At 35.7% G+C, this 19,334-nt stretch overlaps 2 protein-coding genes across 4 annotated transcripts in view; one reads left to right on the forward strand and one right to left on the reverse strand.

The window, feature by feature from the left end:
- ccdc146 (coiled-coil domain containing 146) overlaps positions 1–17,959 on the forward strand; it is an 83,000-nt gene extending 65,041 nt beyond the window's left edge. The window contains exons 20-23 of one of the 2 annotated variants that reach the window (XM_055231974.1): positions 575–700; positions 2,616–2,741; positions 7,523–7,745; positions 17,759–17,959. In XM_055231974.1, the coding sequence (XP_055087949.1) occupies positions 575–700; positions 2,616–2,741; positions 7,523–7,723 (453 nt within the window). In that variant the 3' untranslated portion in view covers positions 7,724–7,745; positions 17,759–17,959. The remainder of the gene's footprint in view (positions 1–574; positions 701–2,615; positions 2,742–7,522; positions 7,746–17,758) is intronic. The other variant, XM_033989274.2, reaches the window with a different exon arrangement.
- The window catches only part of gsap (gamma-secretase activating protein), a 63,147-nt gene continuing 56,430 nt past the window's right edge, over positions 12,618–19,334 (reverse strand). The window contains exons 30-32 of one of the 2 annotated variants that reach the window (XM_055231976.1): positions 17,735–17,839; positions 16,144–16,240; positions 12,618–15,461 (exon numbers count right to left, since the gene is read on the reverse strand). In XM_055231976.1, the coding sequence (XP_055087951.1) occupies positions 15,361–15,461; positions 16,144–16,240; positions 17,735–17,839 (303 nt within the window). In that variant the 3' untranslated portion in view covers positions 12,618–15,360. The remainder of the gene's footprint in view (positions 15,462–16,143; positions 16,241–17,734; positions 17,840–19,334) is intronic. The other variant, XM_055231975.1, reaches the window with a different exon arrangement.

The raw sequence follows: 19,334 nt of genomic DNA on the forward strand, positions 1-19,334 counted from the left end.
TGTGAGAAGCCCTGCAGAGCGGGCATTAAGGAGTTCACTGAGCATTACAAATTACAAGAACTTGCACTTATCTTTCACTTCTACTATAAATAGCTTTCAAACACAGCACATGTAACTTTCTGCACAAATGTGAGGAGTAGCCAGAACTACAGGTACAAGGGCTCATTATCCCACCTGTGTTACTGTTAATAGACTATGTGTCAAACTATAATTGCATTTTCTCTTGGCTAGAAAATAGTAATTAATTGATCTATTAATTATTTTTTCCCAATTATAAACAATAACATAGGTAAAGTAAGGTTAAAGACTCAAGATTGTGAGATTTACTAAACCTGAACCACCTGAAGCTAAACCTAGGTCACTTTAGGGTTTCTTGTTAGAGCATATTTTTTAAGGGTTGCTGATAAGAACTACAAAATTGTTATTCTTAGCTCTGTGCTCTATTTTGTTTTTTATTACTAAATTAGTTGAGGATTACTTCAGTAACTTATACATCTAAGTCTGATTATACTTCATATATTAGTAAAATATATGAAATATGCCACTAATATCTCCATGTTTGTTTTTGTTGCAGTTGAATGAGATAAGAGCCAACATCCTCAACATTAGTCACAAACTCATGGCGACGTCTGCTCTCCTAGCCATGAGACAGGCTCTGGTCCTCAGTCTGCAACAGGAGATCAAAGACAAAGAGCTGCAGGTACATAACACACATGAACTTAGCAGATGCACTGTTTTATGCTATGTGTGGGTTTGAGAATTATGAAAAATTAGGACTGTGGCCATAGTGTTTAACAGTTAGAAACTAAATATTATATGTTTTGAAGGCTGAAACCCATGAATAGTTTTAAGTGACATAGCTTAATGTTTTGCTGAGGGTCAGTAACTATGGTGACAGACTACACACACTGTATAAACATGGGAAAACATAACTACTTAAGTTTTGTAGATGGTCTCCGAAGATGCAAAATGGGTCAAATTCACGAGCCAAGTTGCCCCAGTGGCATTGAAAGATGGGCCAACTGCCAAAGACAAATTAACCTACATGGACAATAAAGGACACATTAACCTTATTAATAAACCTTACAAGTTTAGGTGTTTGATTTTCACCCCAAAAATTGTGAGTGTGACTAACAGCTGGTTAATGGTAATTAACCAATTAACATTAACCAGTGACCCATTGGTTAATGGTAACTATTGTTAATGACTTGTTTAATGGCACAAATCCTCTTCCTTAATCAGCTCTTTATGATCAGACTCACCACCAAGCTTGTTCGGGAACTTTTTAGAATCTTGATCCCAGGCCCCTGTATTCTTTCCTATAGCCATTTGCTTTTGCCCTGAAACATTGTAAATTACAAGTAATATTGATTGTTTTGTGTACCTGCCAACCTACTAACTACATTTACCTGATGTCTATGACCTTTTGCTGTTTTATTTTAGATAACAACTGCCATGTTAAATTGGCCTCTGAGGTGAAGGCTTTTAATGTTTCTTTTATTGCCCCTTAAGAAAAGAAAATATGTATTTGAAAAAAGTCATATTAAAACAAACATACTTTACTGGTATTTTATGTATCTTTGACAGAAAGACTGTCTTGTTATTGTTCCTCAGCTCTTCCCTGTAATTAAATATGAAAAGTAATGATACACAGAAGGACAATTAAAAAGAAAAAAGTACTGATTAAGAAATACTTATCATATAAAGGCAAACTCTAAATGTGCTATTAGAACGTATAGTGGTTTCTGTAACAACCATGCACAACTAAATGTAAACAGTTTGATTATAGCTAACTTTGGATATACAAATCAGTGTATATATATTTTATGCCTCAATCTTCATTATATCTTACCAACATTTAAAGATGCGCTCTAAGGTAAGTTTCTCTCTATATATATATTTCTATGGTAGACACAAAGCATCAATGGTAAGAAATAGGTTTGTAGAAAATAACGTAAGCCTAATGTTACACCGTTGCAGATTTTAAGATGCTAAAGCTATGTTCATTCAGGAGTATTCTAACTATGTACTGATAAATGTACTGACCAGTATAGACCAGCTGCTTATCAGGTTGTTTGACTTTTTATAGACCTTTGACATGTCTTGTCAGCAGCGTTTTTGATGTTCAATCCCAAACTTTATCCTTGGGTTTCAGAATTGCCATAGTGATTAACAATTTAAAACAGAGCAGCCAGATTAAACTTTCCTAAATTCCAAAAATTTGACTTCTAATGTTAAGATTTATACCTTGTATGCTTTACACAGAGGACAGTGTAGTATCTAGACTTAAGTTACAATGCAAGAAATTCACAATTAAATTGTCATGTTTTAAACACATAGCCTTTTGTCACAATAGTCATATCTCCTCACATAAATATTTCAGCTCACTCATGGTATAACTTTAGGACCCCCTGCAGCTGCTATTTGCCTGCAGCGTCCTTAAAGTCACAACATTTAGAGACATAACTTTACCCGCTGTCCCGCGGTAATGCCACCATCTGTTTTTTGGAGTGCGGACACAAATAAAGTGGGCCGTGCAGTGGTGTGGAGAGCTCCCAGTGACGAGAATACAAAGTGAATGTTGTGCCTCTCTTTGGCCCCGTGTGGGCTTTCAGATGGACAGGTGCCAGAGGCGGCTGGAGCAGGACCTACCCCCTTGTCCAGACATCGAAAAGGAGTGGAGGAGGATGCTGCGGGACAAGAAGAGGAGGCAGAGGGACAGAGAGGAGAGAGAGAGTAAGGTAAAAGGACACGCGCACTCTTACATTTGAGACTGTTAGACTAAAAGGGTTTTATCTTGGAAATGGAAAATGAGCACTCCCAATCTTGCCTGCTTGATATCTGCTTGTTCTGAAATAAAGTTGTATTCTTTTTTAGATTAAAATAGCCAAGGGACTGATACCGTGTCCTACATTGTCCTTGAAATGTTATGTTGTCTTTGAATTTCAGTATATTGTTTCAAACCCAATTGGTCCTAGGAAAATATTTGTATTTGATAAATTCAAACAGCATTGTGTACATTTCAAAGTTCAAATTGTCCTCTTATACATGGTTTGAATTATGCTTTAATTATATTTTTATTTTGAATTTATTTTTCGTCTGAACTTAAACAACTCAGAATTTTCTGTTTCATAAACCAGCTTTTGGACCACTCAACATTTATTGACCTTGGGTTTAGCCGAGAGCAAACAATGGAGCCAAGAAAAGAGAATTCACTCTAAACCAGAAAAGGCTGCTATTTTAGAGTAATGCTGCATGATTATTGAAGAAATTAAATAGCAATTTTTTGTTACAGTATAAATGTAACTGTGGAGTTATTAGTTACAATACTGAATATATTATTGTAGTTTATATTAGAAATCCTAAATGAAATAAAGAGACAAGACCAACAGCATCAAGCAACAGGACCAGGTTAAGTTCACAGATTGAGTTATCTTGGTATCTGACTCCAAATTTCTGGGAAACTGAAAGCTCACACAGCAGAGATCTCATAGTCTAAAAAATATGTTCTCCAACCACTGCATAAAACTCCTTCAAATGTTTTGAAAAATGACAAGTTTAATAGTTTGGGTGCATTGCTACAACTTGTATTGCCCTCAAAATTGAGACGCAAAATGGAGATGTTTTCACTTGGAAAAGTTCACAATCAGTGAATGGAGAAACAAACACGCAAGGACAGATCCAATGTTCTTAAAAACAAGCACGTAATCTGTAGCTCATCAGGGTCTCCTTACCTGTCTTGTGCATGCAGTCACACCTGCCCAAAACACAGAATTCTCCTCTTTACTCAAACAAGGGGCATCAAATCAATTCTGCATACAATTGTTATGTTTTTTCTGTTTATTTATTTTTTGGTTCTATCACACAACGTGCATCTTCTACTAAGTCCCTACACGCGCCTCCTACAAGCTGATAGCAGCGGCCCCAAATCCTTGAAATTGAAATAGGATGTCATGCTAATTTTTTAAGCTCCTTATTTTCCTTATTGGTGGGGTGTATCCTGAGTTAGTCTTGTTGTGTTTTCATTATAAGTGATGGCACTGATTTTGTGCTACCAGCATACAGATGTGTTAGCTGTGTCATATGACTGTAAAGACAAAGTGGTCAGAATTCAAATGAATCTGTGCATCTTCTAATTCAAAACATGCTAAATTCTTGAAATGGGGTTCATGGAATCATCTCCATATGCAAATATTTTAAGCTTCTTATTCACATATTTGTTGCTATTTTTTATAAAAAAAGTGACCAAATATTAAAGTTGCACTTTGAGGCTTTTCTCGTGGAGTTCACTATCATTTTGTCTCCATGAAGATGTTATTGCTTTCATTAGAGTGTTCCACACTATGGCATTAAACATATCTATCTCTTTGAAGACAAGCAGGTGGAGCCAGGTGTTTTTCAGGGTATTTTTTTTAGCACTAAACACATTCATACATGCAAAATTCCTTAATTCCAAAGTGTGGGACATTCCAGGCTAAGCAATAACATTTGCAAACTGGATGAGGACCTTCTTTCAAAAAAGGTCCATAGTGCATTTTTAAATAAAACTGGGCATCTTCCAGTCAAGTATAACTGCTCTGTCTGTTGAGCCCAAAATATAATGATTTTTATTTCCACTGAGCCCTTGCAGCTACAACCATGTATGTCTGGGCTTGTGCTTAGAAAACTGTTCTCTCACCTATCTCGCTCAAGGTGGTAAACACAAGTCAATCACCTTCTTTGCTAAAGCAGTCTGCACAAAATCAAAGCTGAATAATCTCTTTCCTTGTCACATATCTGTTACTTCTGAGGATCCATATTTTCTTGTTTATTTATGCACTCGTCCTCTCTGTGCTTTCAAGATCTATTATTATTTGTCTTGTGCACAGTGCTTAGATCACATGCCAGTGGATAAACTGTTCATATGCATGAGGAAATGGCCCTCTCTTTGAAGCTAGCGCTGTGCTTTAGCCACACTTCATTTGCATGCCTTCGTGGGATGGAAGTCAAAAGCAAAGCGCTAGATATTGAGATGTTATTTTTGCAGCGGTTTGCCGACACAGATCTATCAAACACACTGAGGGATCACATAAGGTTTTCTCAAGATGTCCTCAAAAGTTTGAATGTTTTGGTTTGGGTAAAACTAGAAAAAATTTGCAGCTAATGAGTGAGTCTGTCCTGAACACAATTATACACTATCTGATTGCCTTCCCGTGGATTTTGTGGTATTCATGAATAAACTAGACTTGAACCCAACAGAAAATATTCCAAATTGTTCCTGCCAGTAGGGTGCAAATCTTTGTGCCACCAAATTCTACTTCATTAGATTTAAAATTGATTTTTGAATAGACCACCCTGGTAGAATAATTATTAGATTTCATTCAGTTGGGTAATGCTAATGCTCATTGAGAGTGGCATGCAACGCTTGATAAAACAAAACAAAACATGTATTTATTTTTCTTTCTAATTCTTTTATTTCTTTCTTTTTCTTTTTACAGAAAATTCATATAAACTTGATGATTGAAAACACAGAGGGAAAGCTGAAAACAATGTAATTTAAACATTTTTGTGGAGCATTGTGTGATTAGAAATCCTCTTTCAATTTCAAATAGTAGGTTAGAGCGTAAATAGTGCTTCTTAAACAGAATTATCACGCTCCATATATCATATCTATTTCTCTGCATTTGGTTGGATTTGTATCTGGTGTCTGCTACAGTCAAGTAAAGTTTTAAGTGATGTTGTCATTTCCGGGTCCAACCAGAAACTTTGCAGCTTTGTTTTTGTTACATATTCATCAAAAAAGTGATGAATGATCATGACGTGATGTTTCAAAAGTATGTGCAACCACAAATTGTCTCAAATATGTAAATTATGCAGTAACAAAACATAGGTTAACGTAGGATTATAGCAATAGTTACATTAATATAACTGTGTCAGCTTTAAACAACTGCAATCTCTTTTTAATGTGAGATGTGTCATTGCTAAATATATAGAGGAAATTGTAAATTAATTATTTTTATTCAGCTGATGGACCCGGAAGTGACATCACACTTAACAACTCTGTAGCATATTGTAAGAGAAGTCATAGTTCCAGTGCCCCCGTGTTCAGAGACAACCGTCAGTGGTGCCAAGTTTGCTTACATTCACACCTTACAAAAAACTCTGAATACATTAGCATTTTGAAACATGCAAAACAGTGGTATGTTAAAACACATACAGAAATAGCTCTGTGGTCGTTTTGATTAAAGGAAGCCCAGCCCTCATCCTTGACTGCACCTGCGTCAGCCTCTCCAGATCCATCCATCCACATCAGTAATAATTTAGTAGACATCCATTTGCCCTTGAATGACTGACTGCTAAAACCATACAAGTTTGTTTTTTACTCTGCGGATTGTAGTAGCAGCTGTGATTTGACGAGCTCTGGCAAATTATGAAGAAGAAAGGAGTGGAGTAAAAATAAGATGGCATATTGAAGTCAAGTCATACTATCTCACGGAAGTAACTCTACAATGTGAAATATTGCTAATGGTAAAAGCTCTGTGCATTGAACGGTTTTTAAATAGTCTTTGTACCTCCTATAGTTATCCATGGGTTTCAGAATGATGACAAATTGGGATCGTTTCTGTTGCGATTAACACTTCAAATCGAAATATTCTATCTTTCGAATGGCAAAAATGATAATCCATGAATAATTTTTAGCGCATCGAGCTTGAAAATGCTAACCAAAAGCAATAAACAAGTAGAAAATAGAACATTTAATACTTAGCTTCTCAATACCTTAAAATCCTTCCAGGCAATTTTGCTGTGAAAATCAGTTGTACAAGGGAGTCATAATGAAAATCTGTTTAAAGCTATTTATTGCCTTCCTAAAGAATACTGGAGGATGAGAAATTCAAAAGACTAAAATCCCACTATAGTTCATATATATGGATTCAGAGTGACATCCTCCGTACGGCTTACAACTGAACTGTGAAATGCTCAGATAAGACATACACCAGCTTGATTTAGCTCTGACACAGATGACACTGCTTCTGTCAAGATGTTTTTCAAAGTCTAACTCTATCTTTTTTGCTGCTTATCTGCTTCATATTTTTCTTTTCAATCTGAAATAAAATATATCCCTTCTTTATATCTTTATATCATAACATTTTTTACTTGATCAGTCAAGACAACAATATGCAGATGTCTGTTAAAAAGATACAAAGAACTGGGTGCCATTTTGAGTTTGAATTTTGAATTATTTCACTTTGAATTGATAATCTCGAACAATGTTAAACTTTTGCATTACAAAAACGTTATTTATATATGTTGTTGCATGATTACTTTCCATATGTTGAACGTTTGAGCAGCAATATATTTTTCTTGGCAAGTATCAACGACTGAACAAATGACTAAAACAGAGCCAAAACAATTTAAAATAGGAATCCACTTGGCCTATAACACATTTAACCCTAATTAATAAGACTTACTAAGACTAGTTGGCTGTAAATCTTAATAATCAATTGTTCAATGTGATCAGTGTTGCTGTTTTATCTTGTTTTAGTTGTCCCAAGAAGATGAGTGGAGAGAGTTACCCAACGGAGTGCACACCATGGCCCCTCGTCGCCCGAACGCCTACATCCCCCAGGGGTCCGATCTGCCCGTGCCCAAACCCTACGGAGCCGTGGCCCCCTTTAAACCCACGCCCTCTGGAGCAAATATGAGGCACATCCGCAAACCAGTACCCAAACCTGCGGAGATATAGTAAAGTACACATATACTTACAGGTAACAGGTGTAATACACAGATATGTTTGTGTTCGGGTTACTGCATGTGCAATTGTCTTTCTCCAATATATTACCTATTTATTTAACCGTTATTTAACTCAGCATTAATAGAGTTTGGGATTGTGTCGTCACATCTCAGGAGAATTTTCAGTTAGCCTATGTCAAAACAATGGATATTTTAAGGTCTAAACTCGTAAGCTTGACGTTCATTCAAAAGTATTCTGACTCTAGTGTGATAAATATATTTACCCCAAGTAACCCAGAAGCTCTTTGCTTACTTTCTGACATGTTTTTGCTAATGTATCTCTAGGGATGTTTAACCCGTCTTGCCACGAGCAAAAAGTTGTTGCAGTTCGACCCTGAGCTCTATAGCAACAGCTACTTGAATAAGCAATTAATAAGCATTTTTCCCCCTTACAATTACAACTTTCTATTTGATATTTGTGATGATTTGTGTTATTACTGTAATACTTTCTTATTCCTATACCCTCTGTGCAATATTTATAGTTTGGTGTTTTTTGAGGTTTTAATGAGCAAAAAACCCATTCGCATTTATTTTTGTGGTCAAAACTTTAAATCCATTTATCAGAACTACCCAAAATCCTACAAATGGAGACCAATTCTAAGGGGAAAAACTATATCTAAACAGTAAATACTGGGCATAAAATCTTACACATCGTATCATCATTTATAATTTATTTGAAAGTAACCTCACAAATTATTCTAGCTAAGAACGCAGATGTAATTTTAGTGTTTGACATTACATTAGATTAGCCTCCTCTAATTCTATCATTATATATTCTATTTAAATTCTTATTAGCATCATGCCCTATGCAAAAACTATTATTTTAAAAGTTCACTCTGGTATCTACTCACACAGAGCAGGTGAGGATGGCAGTCCAAGCTATAAAATTGAAATAATAAGTTGAACTATTTGAGGGAGCACATAATTGCAGTGGCTTACCTCTCTACGGTGCTGTAGTTTTGCACTGTTGGTAGTTACTGTAATTGGAATGGCAAGTGTGTGAGAATAACATCAGATTTTATACATATTTACTTTATTTTTACAAGTCGAAATGAGAAATTGTCATACTTTTCTGCTAATGGCGAGAAGAGTGAATTCTCAAACACGCTTTGGAAGCTTTGTGTGTTTTTAATTCCTTTTGTTTAATTCCAGGCAAGCGTTTGTTTACACTTAGAGTCAAACTAAATTGTCCAGAAGGGTGTTGGGGGGATTGTGAGTAAGAGACCATAAAAATTTTCCCAAAAACTTTCTGTCTATTGCCCAGAAACCTGCTATAATCTGAAGTGTCCCAAACCCCTTAAGGACACTAACGTATTTATGCTTTTATAATGTTGCCTCGAGTGAATAAATAGTGGAGGACTTAAGCTCGGAGCCGGGCCGTAGAGTGTCTGCTTAATGCCCAAAATGATAAATGTAAATAGATTGGGAGAGTGTGCAAGGCAATGAAAGCGCATAGAGAATGACAAAGAGAGCAGAGAATTTAAATGAAGAGCAGGCTGTGAGCAGAGGAGGAAGTCAAATACATGAAAGGGTTAGGGCTAAATATGGCGCCGCTGCGGAGTTTACTGCTGGTTACCACTGACCGGAAAAGACTGCATTTTCAAGTACTTTTGAGGGCAGAAGAGTGCTAGTGTGTTGGTGTTTGAGGCTCATATGAGGAGCATCGCTTTGGTTTGTTCAGTTTTCCACATTTGATAAATCTCTTTTCATGGGATTTAGCTTATTTTTAAATGCAGCATTTTGAGGATTTTTTAGAATTCAAAGGATATGTTTTGGTTTAAATTGTTCATCGCTACGGCAACGGTTAAATTTTTCATCACTCTGAAACCCATGGATACGTGTGTGCAATTAGTAATGTGTAAAAATACAATTTTTTTTCTCAAAATTAGAAATGCTGGGAAATATCAAATGCTGCTTGGGAGTTTAGAGTTAACAAAGTTTCTTGGATGAGAGAACAAAAATCTCTACTTTAAAACATAGTCCACTAGTTATCTTGTCACTATTGTGTGAGTTGAGTTTGAATCCCTGTTAGGTCTTGGTCATGGCCTTGTATGTTTCTGACTTAAAGCTATTTTCCAGTTTTAGCTGCTTAGTAGCGTAGAGGTTATGCACTCACTGATAAATTTATTTGAAAAATGCCCATCAACATTCCAACTCAGTGGCACTGAAGCAGAACTTTAGGCAGCTTAACAGACAAAATTGGTTTCTTTGCTTTTTATTCTATTTTCGTCCAGCTATTGTTTTTGCCCCGCAGTAATTATTTCCTCAACACAGGGACTCAGAACCATGTTATTTAAGGAGCGAAAGGGTCAGTTCAACTGTGTGTGACCCCAAAGTCTCTGTTTGTGTAACCTGCAGTGTCCCTGTTCTTTAACTGTTAACTGGTGTTCTGCTACTTTATTTTCTTGCATTAAATGTCAGGTACAAACTCAGTATTTAGTTTGAGTTGTAGACTATTGCAGACTGTAGCAGCTCTTTCAAATTTTAGATGTATTTGAGATTTTACAGAAGAAAATGTCATTACTCACCATTTACTCTCATATAATGTTGCCACTCACTAATAACATTCCAGAGGTTGTGATGTCCTCTCTTGCTCTTGGTTTCAAAGTAGCTGATTTTATGCATTTAGATGTCTATTTTCAGCAGCCTAGGCTTCGTATATAAAAATGATTCCTGTATTAAAAAAGATAAAGATGTGTATTTTATTTATAATTACAATGAGATATACATTTTGCTCAGCTCTATTCGAAATGCTTGTGTTTCATATGGCATGGATAGACAACTCCTTATCTGTGGTTTTACATGAACCCATGTGAACTGTGTTACATTGTCAAACATGCACCACTGTAGTGACAAACAGCTCGCAGGTAACCCTCTAAAAATAAATACCGAACCCACGCCACAGTGAGTGTAAACAAAGTTATATGCTACTATTTTTTTCCTTAAAGGCAGATCATACATGGATCATATAAAAAGTAATGTTGTCAAATAATGTATAATAAATTATTTTTATCTAAAGTATTCCTATAGTTAATCTTAATCAGTCATAATTCTGCCCTGACTTGTTTCTGTTTTTAAAATGTGATCCATTTTCTTTTTAGTTCTGAGCCAGACATTTCCAATATTGTGTGTTGGCGTTGCAGTTCACATTGGGGTCATCGCTTCTATTTGCTCTGTTGTCTGGTCGTGCTGCGAGTCAAGCTTTTAAAAGGTAGGAGGAGGAAGCAGGAGCAGCAGTTTAATCCACAAGCCCCCTATAGATGTAATATGTGTGTAATAGTGTGTAGAAGTGTGATCATCTAACTGTCAGATTAATTTAGCCTCTGACTGTTCAATGCTAATTAGCTCGCTACATAACACCAGTTGCATAACAGAAACAGATGAGGGATTTGGTTGTGTTTAGAGGACGGAGGAATTCCCAGGAAAAGGGAGGATTTAGGAGAACAAGTTGGCAAGAAGTCAAGGTTCAGAAATTGTATAATATGTTGTTAATGTTGGGATCCGTTTTACATTGGTTGTGGGTGAGTCAGCGCATGATGACTGATGGGAGGGGGATTTCCTGGATTCACTTTCACTTTTTTTTTTCCTTTTTAGTGCACTTTTTGTTTGTCTCCATGGATATGTTCTTGCTTTACCTGGAAACTTAAACTACAGTATCAAAGTAAATGCATCTATCAAGTATTTATTCAGTTACATGTATTTTAATGTTCAAAAATCTTGCATTCTGTCCCTCTCCACATACTGCATCTGACCTGTAACTTAGCCACATGTATCAAACTCAAGGCCCGTGGGCCAAATGCGGCACTCCACATCATTTTATGTGGCCCTCGACAGGATAAATTAAAAAGTATGAAAGTCTTAAAATCTCATATCTCATATTTTTATATCTAGGCAAATGTATATGCAATATTTGTAACTTAAATAAGTAATAAATACAGAAACAGTTAATTAACAAGTTATAAAATTAGTTAGATTTATTTTACATTTGGCCCTTTGCGAGCAGCCATTTTGCTGATGTGGCCCTCAGTGAAAATGTGTTCGACACCCCTGTTCTAGACAAAAGCAAACACTTCCATAGAGACAAGTGGGTGGATGACTTCCCAACCAGAAAATGTGCACCTTCTTATTAATAAACAAATGACAAAACAAAGTGCTGAAAATGCTTGTAAAAATCTTTTATTTATCTTTAAAAAAAAAAACCACGATTGATTAAAAATTCCCTTTTAATCACCACAAGACATACTTTTGGTATTCAGTTAAAAGGCAGCAGCAGATTCCAGACATAGATTGATTCTCAGTAAAATTAAAATGAACAATTTGCAAGAACAGGGTCAGTGCGATATTTTTGTTGGTTCTATAAAATAAAAATACTAATAACAAATTCCTTCAGTACACCAGATTCAGAAATATGTTTTAATACAACCCCAAAGAATTGAGATGGGGCATTAAACAGAACAGATGTGCAGTATTTTCCACTCTTCATCTTGTTTTGTCTTGTTTAAAAATGCATAATGGGGTGTAACAATGCCATCTGATTCCACTGAAGTTCTGTTGGTTAAATCAACGATCTTGTTAAGCTCTGGAAGATGACTACTGTTGTGATTTTGAGCTTTTCAAAATAAATTGAAAATGTAAGTGTAATCCTAAATGTAAAAGAGATGGAAGTTACTGAAGTTACTGCGTCGTACATACATAATTATTTTTAGACAACAAGGCAATTATTTTTTATCTAACTGAAATGCAAAAGTAGGAGGCATTTATAATTAAGTGTTGGAGTATGTGCATTACAGTAACTACAATGTTATAAAAAACAAAGAAACAATAGATTCAAGTAAAAATTTTGTGCAGTTACTGTTGCACACTATAAAGCATTAGTTGTGAAGAATCGGTGACTGGATAATTGCATTGAGAAAAAAACAACAACAAAAAAACTCATGCCATAAGATCTCACAAAACAAAATTGCCACAAGATTATGCACAGATACACAATGATCTTGTGAGATTTTTTTTTTTTCAATGTTTTTACGTTTGGATTGGATTAAAAATGGAGTTAAGTATTGTCGAGTTAGATTTTTTGAGAAGTTTATAGTCGTAAAAAGCAGTGCTACAGTGGCAGCAGAAATGTTACATAGAGTAAATAAAAAATAATTACTATATTGACTTATTGTTCAATATATTAAAGTTGGAACAATATTTCTTGGGGGGCCCTAGTTATTTGGAAAAATTCTCCCATTGGATGATTACTACATGTTCATCAATGTCCCTTAGAAAGAGATCCACAGACTACCTGAAAATACCAGGAGGCCAGGTTATTAAAAAATGATATTTGCAGAAATCAAATAATAGACTGAGTTTTGAATAAGTATCTGTGTATTTCAAACAGTGAGATTATATTTCGGTGTATTAGTTGTCACCTAACCCTCTTTCAGCACTACGTCTGTATAATAAAATCTCTCGCTGCTTTGTAAATCCGGTGAATACAAGAGTAATTTCAAATGCCTGCTGCTGCTGAGTGACTGTAGTAGGTTCAGCTTGTTCAAACCTCTTGTCAGCATGTAATCAAAGTGATGGGGCGCAGAGTTACAGGAAGCACAGTGGGACAAACAAGTGCATTTGATTTATAATAATGCTCTGCTGTTTTTGACATCGGGGTCTATAAATTATTGGCAGGTTACTGTAGAGTATTGTTCGAAATGTAGAGAAGAGGGTTAGTGTAAAAGTGGCAACATTAAAATTGTACATTTATATATGTACAAATATGATTTTAGAACATGTTAGATAGGCTTTTGTAGATATAGTAAACAGTAATTTTGTGGAATTTCGACATAACTCAGAACAGAATTTGAAAGTTTTGTTTTATTTTTATGGAAATTATTGTCTCCCTTAAAAGTCGGAATTGTTTTTCTCAGTAACGCTCGATTCAAAATGCCTGCAAGATAGATTTTCTTATCCTTCATTTTTAAAGAATGCAGTGCAGTATTTAAATTCACTATTGTGTACAGTATATTGTAGACTTACAGTTTCATTCAGGGTGCTCGGGCAATGGCACAAATGAGATCCTAAAACATCATTCCACATCATCTCACTCGCTGCTACTTTATGATGAGGTTCTAATGAAAACACAAAGCTATAAACAGCCCTGTGTTGATTGGCCCAGTAATAATAAAGCAAATGGGCATATGCATTATGATGATACTGCCAGGTGGTCCTGCTATTACTTGTAGGGCATAGTAAAAATTAAACGGAAGATCTAGTGATTAAAGGCAAACAAGATATTGTAGTGGAGTCTATATTTCATTGCAAACTATTTCCTAGTTTAAAAGTGTATGTGAAGTCAGAGGCTTCAACTTGGGAAAATTCTGTTTCTTGACATCTTGAATTGATTCAGTGTTATTGAAGCTGTTGCTGCAGTAATGATCATGAATCATTGTCCAAGTGGCATTATTTGTACTATTTTGAACCACGAATGAAGAATATGTTTCAGTTTGAACGTTTAGTCCCCCCCACTGTCACTCTGAACTATTACAGCTGTTTAGGGTAGTATCATATCAGTTAGTTTCCACATGGTTCTTATCCAACAACAACTACAACGTACCTGACTGGACCAAAAAAACCCCCAAAACAAACGGGTTTTATATGGTTTTCATTCAGCAAAAAGCCTCTTAAAATGCATGGGTAATATTCTTGAATCAATTTTTTTTCTTAAATGGTGTTTATGGTTATTTAACTGAACTAGAAGGAATAGAGGTTAAATAGGACCGAAGACCATGTATAGACTTAAGACTTGTAAGAAACAGTTATTTGTTTTGTTAATTTTCCTGTAATTTTGTTGGTTCTCAGATGGTACTGTAGCTGTAACACTCAAGATGTTTCACAGCAATTCATGTTGTCATTATAACAGAAAGGTTTTTATTCTGCACTCTTCTCTTTTAATGCAAATTTTATGATTATTATTTAACTTTTGATTTGTATTTTGATTTTAAAGTCTTTCTTATTCTGTAAAGCACTTTGAATTACTTTACGAATTGTGCTATACAATTGCCTTATCTATTATTATGAATTACTCAACTACCGGTACATTCATTCAGTGTGTACTGTTAAGAAACAACCTAGTATATAGTAGTAGGCTTGTTTATGTTAGGTCCAGTCTAGTCAGGATAGAGATGATTACACAAACGCAATCTAACTGTCATATTTTACCAACAATAATCCCACAGTTGTCATTCCCCCTTGCATTGTGGTCATTGTGTAGCAGCATCCATTGTAAAAATTAGATGTATTTTCTTCAGTCTGGGCCAAATATATCTTCCTGCCACTTCTATTCTCCCCTCACCTCCCATTTATCCGCGCGGGCCGCCTTAATTTGTCATCTAATCGTCACAGCTTGTTTATGGGCTCTGTGCCTTTAGACGCTCTGCATTCATCTTTTTGGTCCTGGGTTTCTGTCATCCTTCCAGCCGTTACTTGTCCTCCAGGCCCAAAGTCGATGGCTCCACGATCAAACACATTTTCCCCTTGAGCTGTTTCTGTCCATCCATCTCTCCATCTGCTCTACAGCTACAGATTTCTGCTCGTTGCCATATTTGTTACTCACTTTTCCTCAAAACCGAGGAGAATGAATGTCTGTTTCAGGGCAGTCTCTTCCACAAATCTGGTGTCCACATTCTCTTGTTCTTCAAATGGGTTTGTACCTGGGAAAAAGCATAAGATTTTGCTTAGGGAATTTACTCAAATATGTTTATTGGGAAAATATATATTCTTTTATGCAGAGTTCAGTATTTTAAGTGCTTCGTAAAACTAATTTGTATAAAAAGAAACGTTTAAATATATGAACAATGAAGACAGCAGAATAAATTTTGTTTTGAATTGTTAATAGCCATGACAACGGTGCAACGGTGCAGATTTCTGAAACTCATGATAGTGTAGTTGGAGTCATGGCAGTGCCTGTAGAAGTGATAGTACTAGAGGCTAAACAAATCTGGCAAACAAAGCCATTGCCATTTTTTTTGACAATTTCAGTGATGTTTTAAAATCATAATTCTGTTTCTGTTGCACAGCGATGAATTAAACAAGTGTTTGAACTAAGCATATAGATTGTGGAGCTAGTAGTACCATCATTCTTAGAAACTTATTTGAAATGAACTCTTTTACTTTCACTTTTAAGTAGCAGTCCTTGAATGCAAATTTTGAATATTTTTCCATCCCTGAAAACAGAATCTTGTTTTATCGATGAAACAACAAACAGAATTTTTATCCTTTGACATTTTCCCCAAACTTGTACTAAATTTCTGTAGCAATCCCCCTGGGTGCGCATGTATCCTAACATCTAAAAGCACAAAGTTTAGTCTCGCCTTCACACACAGAGGACTGTACCTTGCTCCTCGATATCAGAGAGCATCTTTGCCAGGTAGGTGAGAGGCAGGAACTCCGGTCTGAAGCCAGGCCTCTCTCTGCCGCTGAGTGCAAATCCCTGAGGACCACAGAACTCTGCATATCACAATGAATTCTCAAGGATGCATTCCATCAAGACAAATCTACGGCAAAAACCCCACAACTATTCACCTCAGCTCCACTTTTAATATACTTCCAGCACTTAGGCGACTTTGCAGGAACTTTTCACAGCTATTTATACTTGATTATAGTTCTTGTCACATATTCTGTTTCTCTGAATGTATCGGTGTGAAAAGCAATGTCACATAAAGAAAATGTAGTGCTTTTTGGTACACAGTATAGGTCACTGTGTTTGAATCCAACAAAAGGACCTTCATGACAGCACATCTCTTGCTAATTAGTGCTTTGTGATTTACTTAGTATTAAATCGTCAACTTTTGGCCCATTGAAACTCACATAAATAACTGAAATGTCATATTTAATTAGAAACAAATAAGTGTCGCAGTAATTGTATCACAGTCATTGTCTAGTCTCCTTTCAACTAACGCATCCTTTTCATTTGTAGAAAAATTATGTCTTACAACAGTATTTTAACTTTCATTATTATTTTTGGCAATTTCAAAATGAGCGAGTAACAAAATATCCGTATGCCAAAATACTGTGCCAACATTATGGTTGGTAGAATTGAAATATTGTAAAAAAAAAAAATCTGATATTTTGTGTTTAGTTCAGAGTTGATACCATTTGCTGTTCTTGTAACTATGGGTTCTTGTTAATGTAACTGCTTTTGCATGTGACACTCAGTTGCGATGCCGACAAATTGATACCAAGGTTCTCTTTGTCAGTTACTGGTCTGTTTTGGAGACTGGCTCGAGTGAGTTTGGTGTGTTTGCTTACACCAGAACACTACAATATAGTTATGAATACTACTATTACTGTATAATATATTTGGAGAAAATTAACTAAATTGTGAGCCCCATGTCATATACTGAATTATAATTTCCTCTGCGTTTCCTAGTCCTAGTCAGAAGGTTCAAACTATTTGACTTTATAATTATATTGATCACAAATAGTAAGCGACTGTACTGTGTTTATCGGACGCTTAAGGTCAACCGTATTATTAAAACTTCTTATTCATTATTTCTCATACATTATCACATGGGTAGGTAATTTACATTTAGTTTCTTGTGAAGTACAATAATGATTTCAACCTACTTCATAATATAAACAAGTCCTGTTGCAGAAATGATTCTCTTCTATGGGTCAGTAGCTTTTCATTTATGCCGTGGCTCTTTTTTATTTAATGGCTGAGCAACTTTTTGAACATTTGTATATGACCTGAAGTCTGAATAACCACGAGTGAGGACAGAGCTGTTGGCAGGGATAGGGGGTAAGTGAAAGCATTTTCTGAGCACTCTTGCCATGGTTACAGCAAGACAATACACAATTACTCAAACATTTATGAGTCAATCAAAATACAGCTTTCATTAAGGGAAAACTAGCAGAACTTTGCATATGTTTCCTCTAAAGGTGTGCTGTATGTTCTGTATGTAATTCAATGGCGCTTTCTTACCTTTGTTGTGCTGTATTTCTCCAGCAGTGTGTGGACATAATCTTTGGATATTGAGGCTGAGGTGACGGGGTGGTCCCACATGTGAACGATTGTCCGCTTCATGGGCTGAAAGAGAGAGATGTAATCATCACTTCACACGCTCCAAAGATCAACACGATACCGCGTAAAAGAGAGACTACTAATGACTCCTGGTAAAAAGGCCTTCTCTACGTGGTGAGGAATGCACTGTGTTACTTTGAATAATAAAATAGAATTCCAATTAGCTGTTTAACTGTCAGATTGTAGACTGGTTAACCCGGTTTATGATTCATATCTCTGTAATGAATGGGTTTATCCACATGAAACAAAAGCTGGCTACAGTCTCCATCAGCACAAGTGATCAAAGGGAAATGACCATTTTTACAAGGCAACAACTTCTTCAATCACAAAGTCATTGTAGTCAACTGAAAGAACTTAAAGCCATAGGATTAATATGACGTATCTGTGGACCCAATAATAATGACATTAATCATAATAAAGTTCAATATATGCAAGTTTTCAGTTTCTTTCAAAACTGTCATTCTCCCATAGAATTATATTGACCTTATTCTGCCCTGCCCACTGTTGCCTCTACATGCTACTAAACCTCACTTTCTTTGTGGTGGCATTACCGGTTAAGCAGCAATCCCATTCATTTCATTGTAGAATTGGAGAAAACTTTTGGGCGTTCATTTGTTCATGTGTACCAACAAGTCACTGCACCGATTCTCTGTTTTTTTGTTTTTTTTTAAACAGCTCTGTAGTCCGTCTCTAGACTATATAGAACTTATTTGCTGTCAGTATTGGCACCCCCATGCAAAATAACACAACCCGAATAACGATGCTGGCGCCCACGGCAACTTCCGGAATAAGGTGAATAGAATGTTGTGTATGCAAACCATTACATTCAATAATAATAATAAACATAAGAGCTATATACGGAATATTACATTTTACTATTCTTATTTGTTAAGGCTTGTCTATGACCTCTAATTGTTCTCATTTTTCTACTATCTGCATAGATTGTAATTGTAAGAAAGTCACTCTTAAATAAATTGCCATGTCAGTGACTCATTCAAAGAAAATTGCTTCCATTTATGCCAATTGTAAGTGACACCAAGTAATGCGTTCTCTCTCATAAAGACCATGTTGCGTCTAAATGTCCTTTTTCATGTTGCGTCTAAATGTCTTTTTTCTTCAAATAATATAATGGGAAATAATGTAATGATTTTATAAATGCACATTCTCATTTTCCCATCACTAGTTTTGTCATGTTTAGCTTCAGAATACAAATGTGATGCACTGAATACACTTGACAGGGATTATCTATGACCCTTCATTTATCCACCATCATTACATCTGCCCAGGTTGAACTGAGGTCATACTTGAATAAAAGGTAATGTCATGAAATATTAAAGGTTCCAATGAAAATGTCAAGTTGTTAAAGAGACATTTACTTAAACTGCTCTTTTCCTTTTAAGTGATAGGAATATTTTGCATCATAAAATATTTAATTCTATACCAATCTGACTTGCCTATATTAAGGGCCTATATATTGTGCTATTTTCTGATCTATGTTATA

This window comes from Periophthalmus magnuspinnatus, chromosome 23 (assembly GCF_009829125.3).
Source record: "Periophthalmus magnuspinnatus isolate fPerMag1 chromosome 23, fPerMag1.2.pri, whole genome shotgun sequence".
NCBI classification, from domain to species: domain Eukaryota; kingdom Metazoa; phylum Chordata; class Actinopteri; order Gobiiformes; family Gobiidae; genus Periophthalmus; species Periophthalmus magnuspinnatus.